The 14,737-nt window shown below is 39.3% G+C and overlaps 3 protein-coding genes across 3 annotated transcripts; 1 reads left to right on the top strand and 2 right to left on the bottom strand.

The window, feature by feature from the left end:
- Positions 1–890: 890 nt before the first annotated feature.
- Positions 891–6,533, bottom strand: mphosph10 (M-phase phosphoprotein 10 (U3 small nucleolar ribonucleoprotein)). The gene is made up of 11 exons (XM_071488703.1): positions 6,379–6,533; positions 5,072–5,765; positions 4,797–4,978; positions 4,541–4,703; positions 3,625–3,766; positions 3,385–3,452; positions 3,155–3,292; positions 2,945–3,055; positions 2,604–2,711; positions 2,281–2,511; positions 891–1,490 (listed from the first exon to the last, which is right to left on the bottom strand). Exons 1-11 carry the CDS (start codon positions 6,462–6,464, stop codon positions 1,341–1,343), a joined length of 2,073 nt encoding a protein of 690 aa, XP_071344804.1. The 5' UTR covers positions 6,465–6,533; the 3' UTR covers positions 891–1,340.
- Positions 6,440–10,769, top strand: mcee (methylmalonyl CoA epimerase). Its single transcript, XM_071488709.1, has 3 exons — positions 6,440–6,581; positions 7,361–7,701; positions 8,810–10,769. Exons 1-3 carry the CDS (start codon positions 6,554–6,556, stop codon positions 8,960–8,962), a joined length of 522 nt encoding a protein of 173 aa, XP_071344810.1. The 5' UTR covers positions 6,440–6,553; the 3' UTR covers positions 8,963–10,769.
- On the bottom strand, positions 10,312–14,471 carry fth1a (ferritin, heavy polypeptide 1a). Its single transcript, XM_071488708.1, has 5 exons — positions 14,165–14,471; positions 12,868–12,973; positions 11,742–11,888; positions 11,270–11,395; positions 10,312–10,776 (listed from the first exon to the last, which is right to left on the bottom strand). Exons 2-5 carry the CDS (start codon positions 12,967–12,969, stop codon positions 10,618–10,620), a joined length of 534 nt encoding a protein of 177 aa, XP_071344809.1. The 5' UTR covers positions 12,970–12,973; positions 14,165–14,471; the 3' UTR covers positions 10,312–10,617.
- Between the last annotated feature and the right edge of the window lie 266 nt (positions 14,472–14,737).

The raw sequence follows: 14,737 nt of genomic DNA, 5'->3' as shown, positions 1-14,737 counted from the left end.
GAAATGAACAAAATTAGCCTTTCGCAAAAATGTTAATGTACTGTTACTTTTTATGTCATGAACTTCAAAAATAGAAAACAATTAAACAAAGTAAGTGTGAATGTACTTCTGTTTTATTCACAGTCCCTTGACTTGAACATCTGTTAAAATCTGAGAGTAGATCTTAAACGCGTGTGTGAGTGGGTGTGTGGGAGCCTAAAAATATCTCTGAAGTCTCAGTGACTTACAGGAAAAGTCTGGCTGAACTAAGTGTTTACAAGCTATGATATCTGTCAGTGGAGGGGTAACTAGGTGCTGGCTTTGTAATTGTTTGCATATGGCAGCTACTTATTAATGCATTTTTATGTCCATTGCTGCAGAAGTTGTATTTACTTATTTTCACCAAAAAACAACAAAAAATTATTTTTTCAGATTCAGATTTTTCAGATGCCTAAATATTTACATACAACTTAACTGATTCACCCACATGCACAATATTATACAAACACATTAAGCTCATTTTTATCTAGCAGCACTGAAGTACCGACAGTAATTACAAAACTGTGGCACCAGTCTGCATAATGCATTATTTTAATTTTGACACTTTCACTAATACACCTTATGTGCATATACTATAAAAGTATGAATGCAGGACCTGTATGGGATTTCTTTTTACACTGTGGTATTACTTTTACTTTCCTCTGTTCCTTTGTAAAGTATCTCAATACTCTTCCATCGCTGGTAGTTATACAGTGAGAGACATTACACTGCGAGAGAAATCATTCTTCCTTATACATTGTACCATACCTGATACCTGACAGATTAAATACTTTTTTACTGTGACAACTTATTCCATCTCTGGCACTGTGAAATGATACCTGTACCAGATTATAGCATCCAGAAAAAAAAAATCACTTGTCACACCTTTATTTCACACAGATGATTTCAAGTCAGTATTTGAGCATCTTTGATGTTAAATAGATTAAATTTATAGCCACTAAAAATGGCTGTTATTGTGCTGCCTAATACACTCTTTAAAATTATGTTATAACCTGTTATGATTTCCTAATGAGTAAAAAAAAAATACCACTTGTGTTATGAACAATAGTGGCCCCCAGACGGGCACTGTACATGCACAAAAGGAAAGTGCTCTGATATTTTCATGTGATTGAACATTTATTAATACAGTTGAAAATGCACTACTCATTACCAAACAAACAAACACATCTTGGCATTGAGTTATTTGAATGAAAATGGAAACATTTTACAAGGACTTTCAGATTTAATATATTTCTGCTTTCTCATAAAAAAAGAATCTGTACAATAAAAAGTTGATCTTATACAACAAACCATCACAGTTATTATAACTTGAGTTTGCTGACAGAAACTTCTTTGTGCTTCTTCTTCTTTGAAGACTGGTCCTTTTCACTTTTGATCTGACTTTTAACCTGGTCCTGCAGCTGTGAGAAGAAGGCTTGAGAGGACCGCAAGGCCTTGTCCTTTCCCTCATCCTGAAAAAGGAGCACCACATTAGTCCAGTCGCTTCAGGAACACACACAATAATGTTTATTTTGGCATTGAAAGATGTGATGTGCTAGGTAGTGGAAGCAGACTACTGAGCAATCAGTTTGACAACTTAAAATAGATGACCTAGTTTTTGGTGGCAATATGCACCAACACATCAGTTTATCCAAGACGCAGCACAAGCTCAACGGACTCATCTAATTAGCTGCTATTCTTTGATTCATCTACTGATTGATTAAGTCAGGGGTGGACAAAGTACGCAATACCTTTAGTAACCAAAAGTACCAACACCACAATGTAAAAAGTGAAGTGAAAGTCTTATATACCCTGAGGTAGTTTGCTCTGTATCATTGCATGATATTTTAGTGTTCATAGGTTTTGTGTGTAAAATTGCAATCATAGTAATCGGTGACTATGGCTGTCAAATAAAATACATTTAAGTAGATCTATAAAGTGGCATGAAATGGAAATACTCTCAGTCCATGTACCTCAAAAATGTATGTGAGTACAGTTCTTGAGTGAATGTACTTTCCACCACTTGAGTCCATCTGCCAAGTTTTTCATCATCATTTTGTAAATAATAAGATCCAGTGTGAGATTTGGTCCATTGGTTTGCAGCATGGTCAGTGTTCATCCCAGTTGTCTTTATCCAGTCGATATTTTAACGCCAAATATTGACAACTGAGAATAGGCTAATACTGATTATCTACTCTGAGATACGTGACAAATACAGGCCCTGATCTGAGCAATAAAAGAAAAATCATGAGATACACTCACCTTGAGAATCGTGGCTTTGCCTCCTTTTGTGAGTTTCTTCAGGTTTTCTGTGACTTCAGCCTTTGATGGCTTTTTGTTCTCTCCAGTTTTACTGGCCTCTTTAAGTTTCTGTCTCTTTTCTTTCTCCTTGATCTTAAAATGCTTCACTTTCTTCTTGTGGCGTCTCTCACGCTTCTTGTCTGTTGCCGTTTTCTCAGTATCACCCAGTATATCTCCTGCTTTGCTCTTCTCCTTTGGTTAGAGGAGGTTATTATTAGACACGGTGTGTAACTAAATATACCAAGATCAAAATAAATATTTTTGAACATGGATGAATGACAAACCTTGATCTCTTCTGGTGCGAGCAGTGTTGCATCACTAGCACTGACTGGAGCCACCTCCTCCATTGTGATGGATGGCAAGTTAGAAACCACTTTGACCTCAGGAACAGGCTGTGGACAAGACATAAATGCGGTAAATAAATGTAGTAACTGCACTGGCTTGCTACATCATTATCTCAAGGATATGTGCAACTTATTAGTTCATATTTACTTAATTTGCATTTTTATCTCATTGCAATTAATGAAACTGTAGATAGTTAACCAGATTATTAACCAGAGTTAGATCCAAGGTTTTCAAAAGGACAGTTAGTCAGGCATAATTGGTGCTGTCAGGTAAAACTTACTGGTTTAGGTGTGAAGTGGAAGTTGGAGAGAGCATCCAACTTTAGGAAGAGTGTGTCCATAAGCTTCTGAATTTCTACATGGGCTGGGTTCTCCTCCTCCTCTGTCTTTTGCTGAAATAAAAAAAAAAAAAAATACCAAAAATTGATGCAGGAAAGGTTCATGGGCGTTGGAGTAACAGTGTAAACAAGATTTTTTTTAAAAAGTCAAACCTGATTCTGCTTGAGGTATTCTTGCTCATAGATTTCTGCTAGACTCTGCTTGCTCTTCTCATGGTCCAGCGTCAGCCTCTTCTTGTACTCAAACACCTCCTCTTTAGGTTTCTCCTTGCGGACCACATCATCAAACGCCTTACAGATACACAAGTTAAAGGCACAATGTTATTATCAGGCAACAAAAACATTTTTTCAGACAATATAAAACCCAAGTTATTGTGGCTAACCTGATCTTTAATCCTCTGTTTGATGATGTCTTCAAGCTGTAGTGTGGTGTCCTCTGTGATAGTAGGGGCTAAAAGAGCACAGATAAAAATCTTGTTGTCAGATTTGAATACCAGACAGAAAGGAACCATAATGAAACCACACCACCAACACTGGGGTGAATAATTATCCAAAATCAAAAATACCATGCAGTCATTTGCCAACATACAAATGCAACACACAAGCACAGACAAGTCCCTCACCCATCCTGGATGCCTGCTCAAACTCCACATCTTCCTCCAGCATACTGTTCTCTGGACGAGTCTGGGCTGTCACCTCACCGGACAACTGCCAGGGCTTCTCTGCTAGAGCTGCTTTCTCCAGCTCCTCAATCTTATCTGACATCTGCAGGTTAGATCAGCAACATGACATAATAACCACTAATAACAGGCATACAGATGGAAATCAGGGGTGGTAATAGTAACAGTAACATTCTGGATGTTAATATTACTAGTTTAGACCTGAATGCCATCAGAGTAACGGCAAGTCTGCAGCAACACAAGAATAAAAAAGCTGAGAGTGAGAAATGTGTGCCTCGCACTGCCCTCTCGACCACTGTACTTTTATTTTAATCATCATCATCTCTTTGAAATATATGAAAAACCCAACTCTGAATCTGGAGTTGTGATTTTAACGCTTTTTGTTGTAAAAATTGTGAGGGAAACAGAAATATGGCATTCACGTTACAAGGTAATTCACTTGGAAAATACGCTTGCACACATTTGCCAAATGACTTTGAGTTGCAGCAAAAGTTGAACCTGGTTTAAGATTGCTTTTTTTGCCCTCTGCACTGTTGCTGGACTGGCCTCTTTCCAATAAATGTGAGGGATGTGTTTTTTCACAGAGAGCTGTTTGGTGTAAACACAGCCTTCATTGCAGTGTATCGAAAAAGTTTAGCATCAAATGCATGGTCCGATTCCCCGTCATCTTCCTCTTATTCATTGATGACATGTTTCCTGATTGAAGCATTAATTTTGCATCTTAATTAGGTGTCGTCCTTTTATATCTGCTTCACATTAAGGGAAAATCAAACACTGATGAATAAGAGATCTATGTCTTTTTTTGTCAAACAGAAAAAAAACTGGCAAATCAAATCAGCAAAACTTAAAACCTTGTTACCTTTTCTTGCCGTTTCTCAAATGATGACTTTGATTCAGATTTTGCTGAGCTTGAAGTTTTTCCTCCAAAAATATCCTCCATGTCCTCTCCTTCGCTGTCCTCATCCCCAGAGAGGTTAAAGGTCACTTTCTTAGATGCCTTGGACTGACTTCTCTCTTCATCCCTGGCAAAAGATGGGAACAAACATTGTGGAATCAAGCAACTGTGCTTCTCCCACACAGAATTATAAGCATTGCGTAATATTAATCACACTTACTCATCATCACCCTCCTCTTCACCATCATAATCATCTTCTTCCTCGTCCATTTCTTCTTCACCTTCCTCCTGGCTTTCATCCATACTGTCATCCTCACCATCTGACTGGTCATCTGCTTTGGGTGGTTCACTATCCACAGCATCAAAGAAGTCCTTGTACTTGAGATTCCTGGAGCTCTTTACCTGACAAAATTAACAGCAATCAATATATTTTCTGTACTCTGTACCACAATATGTGTATGTAATTTATGTGAGAATAAGTGATAAAATACATACAGATTTCTTCTTTTGCTTTTTGGTAGAAATAATTTCAACTAGGTCAAGATCACTGTCCTCATCAGAGGGCAGATCCTGAAAATAATCTATGTCATTTTCATCGTCACCCTCCTTTCCCTCTCGCTTGTCCATATCATCAAGAAACGACTCCATCTCTGACAGTTTGAAGAACTTATCATCAACCATAGAAGGAACGACTTTTGTTTTAGAGTCTTTCCTTCCAACCCCCTTCTTCTGCTTCTCTCGCTTCTCCAGAGCATCCACATCAAAATCTAAATCAGAGTCCTCATCTGTGTAATCCTCTGCCCCGTCCTCAGCCTCCACAGCAATTTTCTTAGACCGTCTGCTTGGTTCCTCCTCCTCCTCTTCTTCTTCTTCTTCTTCTTCTTCTTCCTCCTCATCGACATTTTCATCATCAGTCTCTACCTCTGCCTCATCGCCATCTTCTTCCTCCTCCTCTGCCAGCACTGTTAATGTCTCATCTGACAATGCCTCATCAACAGCACTTTTAAAGTGTTTCAGCACAGCATTGTTCTGCAGCTCCAGTTCCTGCCAGATCTGTTCCTCATCAAAGTCTTCCACCACCAGTTGTGTCAGCAGACTGCCTTTGAAATCTGCAGGCTCCTGGGCTTTGTGGAGATCATACAGGGTCTTAGTGAGAGAGGTTAAGTCTGCTGCCACTCCATCCTGAAGGCTGTAAAGGTGGAAACACACAATCATTACGGCAAGGTCAGGTGCAGGTCTGTGTGGTTTGCAATCCTCAATGCTGGAGTTGGTACAAGTACTCCACATAACTACATACGTATAAAATACACTCTGTGATACATTGCCATTACACCGGTACCAAGAATTACTGCTGGTGACCCTTTGGAAGGCCCGGCCCCTGAGTTAAGAACCAGTATACTTAACTATTTGAAATAAAATAGTTAAAACAATCTTGGTACAGTAAAATACTATTTACTCATCGATGCACCGGTATCAAATCCGACAGAATTATATGTCAGTCACAAGGGACATTTAACTTCATAACGAGTATCTTACTTTGATAATTAAATACACTTTGCTGACAATATGTCATTACTTAAGTAGGAATTTATATGTTGGGCTTTTACTTGTAACTGAGTATTTAAAAATGATGGGAGTGTTACTTTTACTTGAGTGAAAGAGCTAAATACTTGCTCATGTTAGCTTTAGCTAGCGATGAGCTAGCTGAACCTCTTCTGTTCAAACGCGAGTGAACAAACCTGCAACAACATTTAAACGCTTTTTTTTTAAACAACACAATCTTGCAGACAGCAAACACTTGCCTCAGGAAGTTCTCTGGCTGCGCTGTGTTGGCATTTATTTTCTTCACACACTCTTCCAACACGCTGCACATATCTCCACTAGCCATGTCTCCCCCACATGCGTAACCGTCTGTGTCGCAGGTAAACAGGCTCGCCGGGAAACTCTTCCGCTGCTGTTTTGTTCCGAGGTTCTAATATGGCGTCCGCAATGCTGAAGGTTGCAGGTTGGTTTGTGCCAATAATGATTTAATCACAAAAGGCATACATTTATTAACCGTAATCGTCCTCTGGTCGTCCTCTGATTTATTCTAGAGCCTCAAGCAAGACCGTGGTGTCGTTGAATATGAGGTTTCTTACACTACTGCTATCTTCGCGTTACATAACGAGTTCTTGCAGCGTTGTGTATGTGGTAGTTTTCGTGTTTTGTGTCTTAAAAAGTGACTGAATTAATTTTATTAGAGAACACGCAAGCATAACTTCGAACAATTTGACTGTGTTCATCGCAGTCTTTTATTCACCAATGTATAGATGTTTTCTTGAACTCAGATTTGAAATAATAACTTTTAACCAGTAGTTGTACTTGTGCAAAGACCTAACTCCCTAGCAAGTGGTAAACCTGCTGTATATGTGTCAATTGATGCTATGCAGTCGAACATTGTTTAAACCCACAGACCTTTTAAAAAACGAGTGGAGGAACCAGAGCTTCCAAGTACACCAAAAGTCAGGCTGAATTTTGGAAAACAATGTAAAATTATGCACTGTACATCTAGACTATTTCCATTTGATGAAACAATAAAAAACATTCACTCTGTAGGCACAAACCGTAAACAAAAAGTTTGAAGTTGTTACAGAAAATACCAATAATGTCAGACAGTGTGGGCAAAGATGATTTTTCCAACCTCGAAGCTTCTTGAAGGAAAAAAAATGGGGTAAACTGTAAGAAAATCTTTAGTTAACACAGTAGCTCCAACTGCACTCACTTTATTTTACTCTGGTTATTCAGTGGCAGGTCTTTCCAGATGTTCTCATCTCATGCTCCTGAGGGCACATTCAACGACAGCACCCCTCCATCAGGGCATTCCTGGATCTCTGTGGAAGCTGGGAAGGCTGAACCACATTGCCATCGCTGTCCCTGACATGGAGAAGGCCACAGCTCTGTATCGGGACGTGCTGGGGGCCACAGTGAGTGACAAGGTGCCCTTGCCTGAACATGGCGTCTATACGGTGTTTGTGGAGCTTGGCAACACGAAGCTGGAGCTGCTCCACCCTCTGGGGGAGAAGAGCCCGATCGCCGGTTTCTTACAGAAGAACAAGTCCGGAGGGATGCACCACATTTGCATTGAGGTGAGGCAGCATTGATCACAGTCCAAAGAGATGACAGTCATTTTCGTAGGTACATGTGTAGAAGCCACTTTTACCATCAAATGAGGATGAATAGAACTCCCTCACAGCATTTTGTTATAGCAGGAGAAACACAGGTATAATTCATAATAATGAATGATGACTCTGCTCTATTTATGTGTGCAAGTGAGCCAGGATGCACATTAGGCCTTTTTCTCAGCAGACGTTTTGCCTTGTCATACTAGGAAAAGTACGGTATTTAATTCATTGATGAGTCTGTTCTACTTGAGTGTCCCTGTAAGAAATGACTGATGGTGAGCCAGCATGCTCAGCACCAGAATCCTGAAACCAGAGGAGCTGAAGAGAATTCAACCGCCGTTCATTTTTTATTTATTTTTCCCTGCTGTGACATGTCAAAGTGTTTTCTGTCAGCAAGGCCAACAGCAGCGCCCTGATGGCACTGCCACACATGTATGGAATGTATCTTTTGCATATTGATTCGTGGTTACACCTGTTTCGATGACTCAAAATGTCAGCAAGCTAGCTTCCTCTAAGGGTCCCTCAGCGTAAGCTAAACCTCTATAAACAATTATTTATTCAAGAGGCTTATATGCTAGTTTTTTACCCATCTATATGTCTAATAACAAGCATTACAGAAATGTCAATAGTCAACCAGTAGTAGAAGCTCTGTCAATATTACACAGTTTGTCCAGCAGAGAGCACTGACAAGTTTTATTTGTGAGCTGCACATCTTTTAAAAATGGCCAGTAACAGCTGGTTTCGAATTTACTCTTATCTCACTAAAGCTGCTACAAACCAAACGTTGCTGGCCGCAGGGATTGCTCGTAAGGCTTCAGTGCTATTTGAGAGTGAACTTAAATCGGGATGAGTGGATTGAAAGAGGTAGCTTAGTGTGCTGTTTATTTGATTTTTTTCTCACTTAATGTTGCACATTTTAAACCTAAGTCGAACCGCTCGGTCCTCTGTTTTATGTTTTGTCAAAAATACAACAAATACACTGCTTTTTCTGCATTTCATGTAAGAGACATATCATGTATCATAATAAGTGGAGTGAGATGAATAATTAACTAAATTTGCTCCTGAGTTGTAGGTCGATGACATCAATGCTGCAATAGTTGACCTGAAAGCAAAGAACATCAGAACTCTGTCTGCAGAGCCACGAATAGGCGCCCATGGGAAACCAGTGATGTTTCTTCATCCTAAAGACTGTGACGGCGTGCTGGTGGAGCTTGAAGAAGCATGAATACCTCAGTTTGATGGGGACTGTGGGAGCTGTTAACCCACATGTGTATATTCTAAAGTCTAATTATCACCATAACAAATGTTGATTTTGTAATATTGTTCCTTATAGCACTTAGATTTGATCTCCTCATTTCAGAAAGGTGCCTCAATGCTGTTCTTGTTGGGAATAAATTATAGTGTGGTGTGTGTTTTGAGTTTCCATAAAGTGTAATTTCAATTAATTCCCATTTGCATTTGAGTTAGATATTTATCTTCACTCCACAATCCTTTTGCGTGCCTTTTAGGTGAAACCCAAATAGGAAACATATTTAAGCTGAGTATGTTTAAGAGTGCAGTACAGTTAAGTTACCCAGAAATACAAAATCATCCATGTTTTATGCAGGTAACATTCAACCAAGGTCTAGACACATTTTCCTGAACACAAAAAAAAAAATTCAATTGTTTTTCCTTTTTTGTGTTAATTATGTGTAATTTAAAATCATGTCTGAACAAACTGGGACATTTATATTATTATAGGGATTTGTGCTGTTGGTTGTAATCTTAGAGTGAGTGACCAGCCACAGGCACCACAACAACAGTATGTCTCTGCCAGAAAACGAATGTCTCTGATTGCAAAACCAGGGAACTCGTGGTGATGGAGGTCTACTGAACATTTCATTCACACTTCCTGTAAAACATTTCTGAGTTGGAAATCCCATAATTATTTTAGTTCTTAGAAGCCCTCCAGATGGTCCAGAAAAATCAACATACTGTAACTTTATGAACTAGTCTTTGGAGCTATCAGCTGAAGGAGATCCCAACAGTCTCAGACAAAGAAACATTCCGAAACAAGAGCCCGGTGGCAATTTGCTTGTCTTGACTTCACATTAAGCTACTTATTGTCAGTTGTTTGGTGTATATTTTCTAGAGACCACAGGCTGCGAGGGAAACAGTAATTATGTTCTTCACATTCAGATAAATATAGTGATTGTTTGCTTAATTATCAGCCTCCTTCAACTATTACAGTTTTTGTTCTCCATTAGTTAGTCCATACATTTCAATACAGTAAGATCTTCAGAAATGTTTCATTTGTTAAGATATAAAACAAACACTACAAAAGAGGCTTTATGAAGGAGTTGTTCCATGTTATGTTCACTGCCCCTTCACTGAGTTCGAGAAAAATGTGTCAGCTGCATACCCAGTTCTGTTTTCTCTGGTAATGGAAGTGAAACAGATCATAAGTGCTATAATTACACATTGTCAGTGGTGGTTGAAGAAGCTCATGATGCTCACTTTAAACCATCAAATTACCACTTTTTTACAAATTGAGACAACATAAAAAAAAAATAAAATTAAAAAAAACTAGACTGATCAGAATCCAGAGGGTTCGATTTATTTGGTTTGATTAACAGCTCCTGGCATAAAACAGCAAATATATAGTAATGACATGGACATAGCTGATAGCAGAGAGAGAAATGTGAGCCACAAGAGTGGGATTTGATTCTCTCAGGGGCTAATGCATGTGTAATATGGAGGAAATGGCAGTAACGACATGAGCAATATAAGAGTTAAATGACTAGCCACAACCATGCAGATGGCTTCATATTTTGAAAATAGTTGGAAGCAAGATACAAATATACATATATAGAAGCTTTTATAAACGTGATCTGGAGGGATTTAGCTGCTTTCTTTGCCCAGGGTATGTTTGTCAAACAGGTATTCAGCCATGCCATTCTGTGGAGCTCCCATGCGGCGCAGGTTGGTCACCCAGTCTGCCAGCTCTTTGATGGACTTCACCTGCTCATCCAGGTAGTGTGTCTCGATGAAATCACACAACTGAAACAAAGAGAGTCGAATCAAATTGGAGCTGAAATAAGCATTCACTGAATTCTACCGAAAGAACACCTAAAATGACTGAACTGTCTGTTTTCAATTACCTGCTTATTTATTACAAATAAACATGGGAAAAGGTGACAGACTGGATTTTAAAGAAACTTGTACTGAATATTGATTAAAAACAAAAAGTCAAGTCAGTTATTTGCTTAAAAACACCTCAACTGTACAGGAAAAAAAAAAATCATATAGGCCACATCAAAGTTTGACAGGTGTTTTCACATCCTGCAAAACATTAAAAGGAAACTTTGCAGTTAGTTGAACATACAAAACTATTTCTACAGCTCTGAAGTACAGGTGTACATCCAGTGTGTATGTCTCGAGTGCTTGTGCTCAGATCTGATTATTTTGAGACCTGGGCTTGGTGTTCTCTAAAACTAAAATCTGAATTGGAAGAGAAAAATATGCTACTGCCAAGGCACGGTTTGGTACTCACATGTGGGTCATTGTGTTCAGAGCAGAGCTTGTGCAAGTCCAGCAGTGACTGGTTCACGCTCTTCTCAAGCTGCAGGGCACATTCAAGAGCCTCAACGCCACTGCCCCACTCATCCCTCTCCGGCTTCTGCAATACAAAGCAGGTCAGGAAAACAGTGAGAGAGTCATTAATGAGAGGTGAAGGGCCAAAAACCCGAGCCAGACAGCAAACTTTCTGATTGTTAAACTGCAAAGTGGGTTTGCGGTTTAACGTTTTACTCAAGCTAAGTGGGTTGTGTTTGCATGTCTGAGAAAGATAAGGGGGCACAGTACAATCACACCCACTGTATCTTCTTTACTTTACGTTGCCCTCCCAACACAGGAGATAATGATAAGCCAGAACGAGATATCTCACACCCAGTTTTAAAGTTAAAACAGAAATTTAACAACACATTTATTTTCACACACACATTACATAAAATATAAGCACATACCCTGATATCTTGTAGGAAGATCCTTCCCCCCCTCTGGTTCTGGAGTTTCATAAGCTTCTCAGCATGCTCACGCTCCTCGTGTGACTGGTTACGGAAAAACTTAGCAAAGTTGTGCAATGCCTGGTCATCACGGTCAAAGTAGTATGCCTGTGATGAGGAAAGAGGAGAATGTTGGTGTTTTCCAAACTAGCCATAGTGAAACGAAAAAGAAAGTCCTGAAATGTGGCTGCAAAAACTGTGACAAAATAATGTTTTTTTTGAATGTTTCAGTCCAGTCTCGTACAGAATCACATGCTTTACGATGACTCTGTGATATCCTACAGTGTTTCTAAAGCACCGTGTTGCTTCCATTAAAGAGGTCACACTACTAACACTACTATTTAACTGGTGATTAAAAACATTACTGTTCTGCACTGAAAAATAGTAACAGCCCATAGAGACAAGGCAAATAAAATACGAACAATTTTAAATGATCTGAACTACAGAATAATTTATATTTAATTAATTTAACCCTTTCTGGAAATTACCAGAGTAGAGAGTATATTCATAAGTAGCTTGCATTCATAGGGCATAGAAACCCTTTTATATATACAGCTGTGTGTGGGAGTCAACGCGCTGTCTGCCTTTCTCTGTACATACAGTAATCTCAAAATGAACTTCAACCTTTGCTTTATTACTCAGCCACACAACATTAGTCTCAACTCATTTCAAAAAAATAATATCAAACTAACATCTAAAAAATCACTTCAATGTTTAACAAGTTAATGCTGGAAGAAAAAGCTGCCGTGATGATGGCTTTTATTTATAATGGCAGTAGGCTGCCCGACTACCCTCGTCCAAACCTCCCATGTGCTTTTTCATCCATCTGAAAGACGTTGGCACACTAAGCCCACCCAGCACAGCCGTTACATAGCCACAACAATGTCTAGTTAAACAGAATTGGAATCAATTCTCAATAACAATAACTATCACAAGAGTAACTGTTAAAACAGTTCCCTTTAAACTGACAACTTCTACCTATATTATCATCAGCTGTTCCTCCCTGGGGTTTTCCACTCACTCTTTTTCACTCGTTGGCTTTTGTATTGCCTGAACACTTCTCTCTAACCAACTACTGGACTCTCACCATAGACAGGTAGACGTAGGAGGCATACAACTCCAGGTTGATCTGCCTGTTGATTGCAGCCTCGCAGTCCTGGTGGAAGTTCTGTCTCACCTGGGAACTCATGGTTCTGAAACACACAGGAAAACAATTATATGTCTCAAAATGACACAGCTCATATGTGTATAGCATTAGGGATAGCTGATAACATAAAACAAAATTTAAAAAAAACAATTACAGCTGAAATGAGTGGCTGAGTAATTGATTTGTTAATTTACAGAAAATTGGAAAATAATTCTGATATTCAAATAACCGTTTACGGCCTTTATCAAACAAAAATATACTGCTTTCCTCTGTGGTATATTGCTGTAAACTGAATATATTGGGGTTTTTGAAACAACAGATTTAAAGACGTCTTCTTGGACTCTGGGAAAATGTGATTCACGATAAATTAATTATATCTAATTAAGCAAACATAAAATATACATTTCTTGCTGCCCTAATTACAATACCTACAAAACCATGTTCTGCTATTGATGTACTATATCACTTATGTATACGAGTCCAGCACAGTAATTGAAATTTAAAACTGATATAGCTGTTTTTGAGTAATTCCTAAGTAAGAAGTTCATGTCATCAGATTGTCTCTGTTCCCCCAAACAACAGACCAAAACCTGACATTATTCTTTCTGTTGAGTAAGACAAAGAATAAAAAATCCTCACAAATGAGAAGCTGGAGCTGGGGACCTGTTTACTAATCGACTAATCGCTTCAGATGTGATCAGAATTGAAGAAAATATTTATATATATAAATATAAAAGGAACCATTTTCACCAGCTGTATGGCTCCACATTGTAATTCATACCACACCCGGCCGTTTCATGGGTTTAGCCAGGCTTCATTTTGTTGAGTAACGCAAAATCCGAAGCAACAGCTAATCATTGCCTGAAAAACAAGTTAATGAACAGCTGGTTTCTACACCAAGCTTAACATAATGTTACAGTTGCGCCACACATCCCATTATTAGGGGATGTTTAAAATTACGATTGTTATAGTAGCCTATGCAACTCTTCAGCAAAGTACTGTTTTGTTTGACAGACCCAGGACTATTGTGAGGCACACCTGGCACTGGCACAAGAGATTGCGCAGAGGCTGAAGGAGCCAAATACGCCAAGGCCACACTTGCGGCGGCGGCGGCGGCAGAGAGGAGATAAATAACCACAGCGGAACCAGAGATAACATACACCACCCTGACGCGGTCGGACAGGTCCGTCAGTGACATGTAAACAAATATAGACAAGAGAAGGCGAAGACTTCTTACCAATTCTCAGTGGCAGGTCTTCTTTCCTGCGAGGAGGTCGAAAAGCAGTGGCTTGCGTTGTTAGCAAAACAAACAGTTAGCTAGCTGTCAAGCTAAACGTGTACAGGATAACGGAGCTATCTGATGTTTCACGGTTCTTAAAATTTGATCTGATGTTGTCGATTGAAATCTGAGTGATCGGAGCTTTAGTCCCGTCCTGTGGTGTTTGAAGACAGATTGAAAGGTTGCCGTTCAAGCACTGTTGAAGCAGGTAACCTTCACTGTCCGCTAACGAGAGGATCAACTGAGCGTCGCACACGAACGTCCACACATAAACTTGTGGTACGGACCGTGACGTCACAGCGTGGGCGGGGGGTCACGGAGACTGCGCAGTGAGTTGATCCGCCATACATGTTTTTGTTTTGGGGCTTTTCCACAGTGGTGGAATGTTACCCAGGAGATTTACTCCAAAACAGTTTTGTGGTACTTAATTATGTACATGAGTATTTCTATTTTATTCTACCCTGTACGTCTACTTCAGCAGTAGTGGTAGTAGTCAGAAGTAGTCAGACCCTTTACTTAAGTAAAAGTACC

This window comes from Trachinotus anak, unplaced genomic scaffold (genome assembly GCF_046630095.1).
Source record: "Trachinotus anak isolate AG129_WGS33_773 ecotype Australia unplaced genomic scaffold, CSIRO_AGI_Tana_v1 ptg000011l, whole genome shotgun sequence".
NCBI lineage: Eukaryota > Metazoa > Chordata > Actinopteri > Carangiformes > Carangidae > Trachinotus > Trachinotus anak.
Note: the sequence above shows the minus strand (reverse complement) of the source record. Positions and strands in the feature narration are given on the sequence as shown.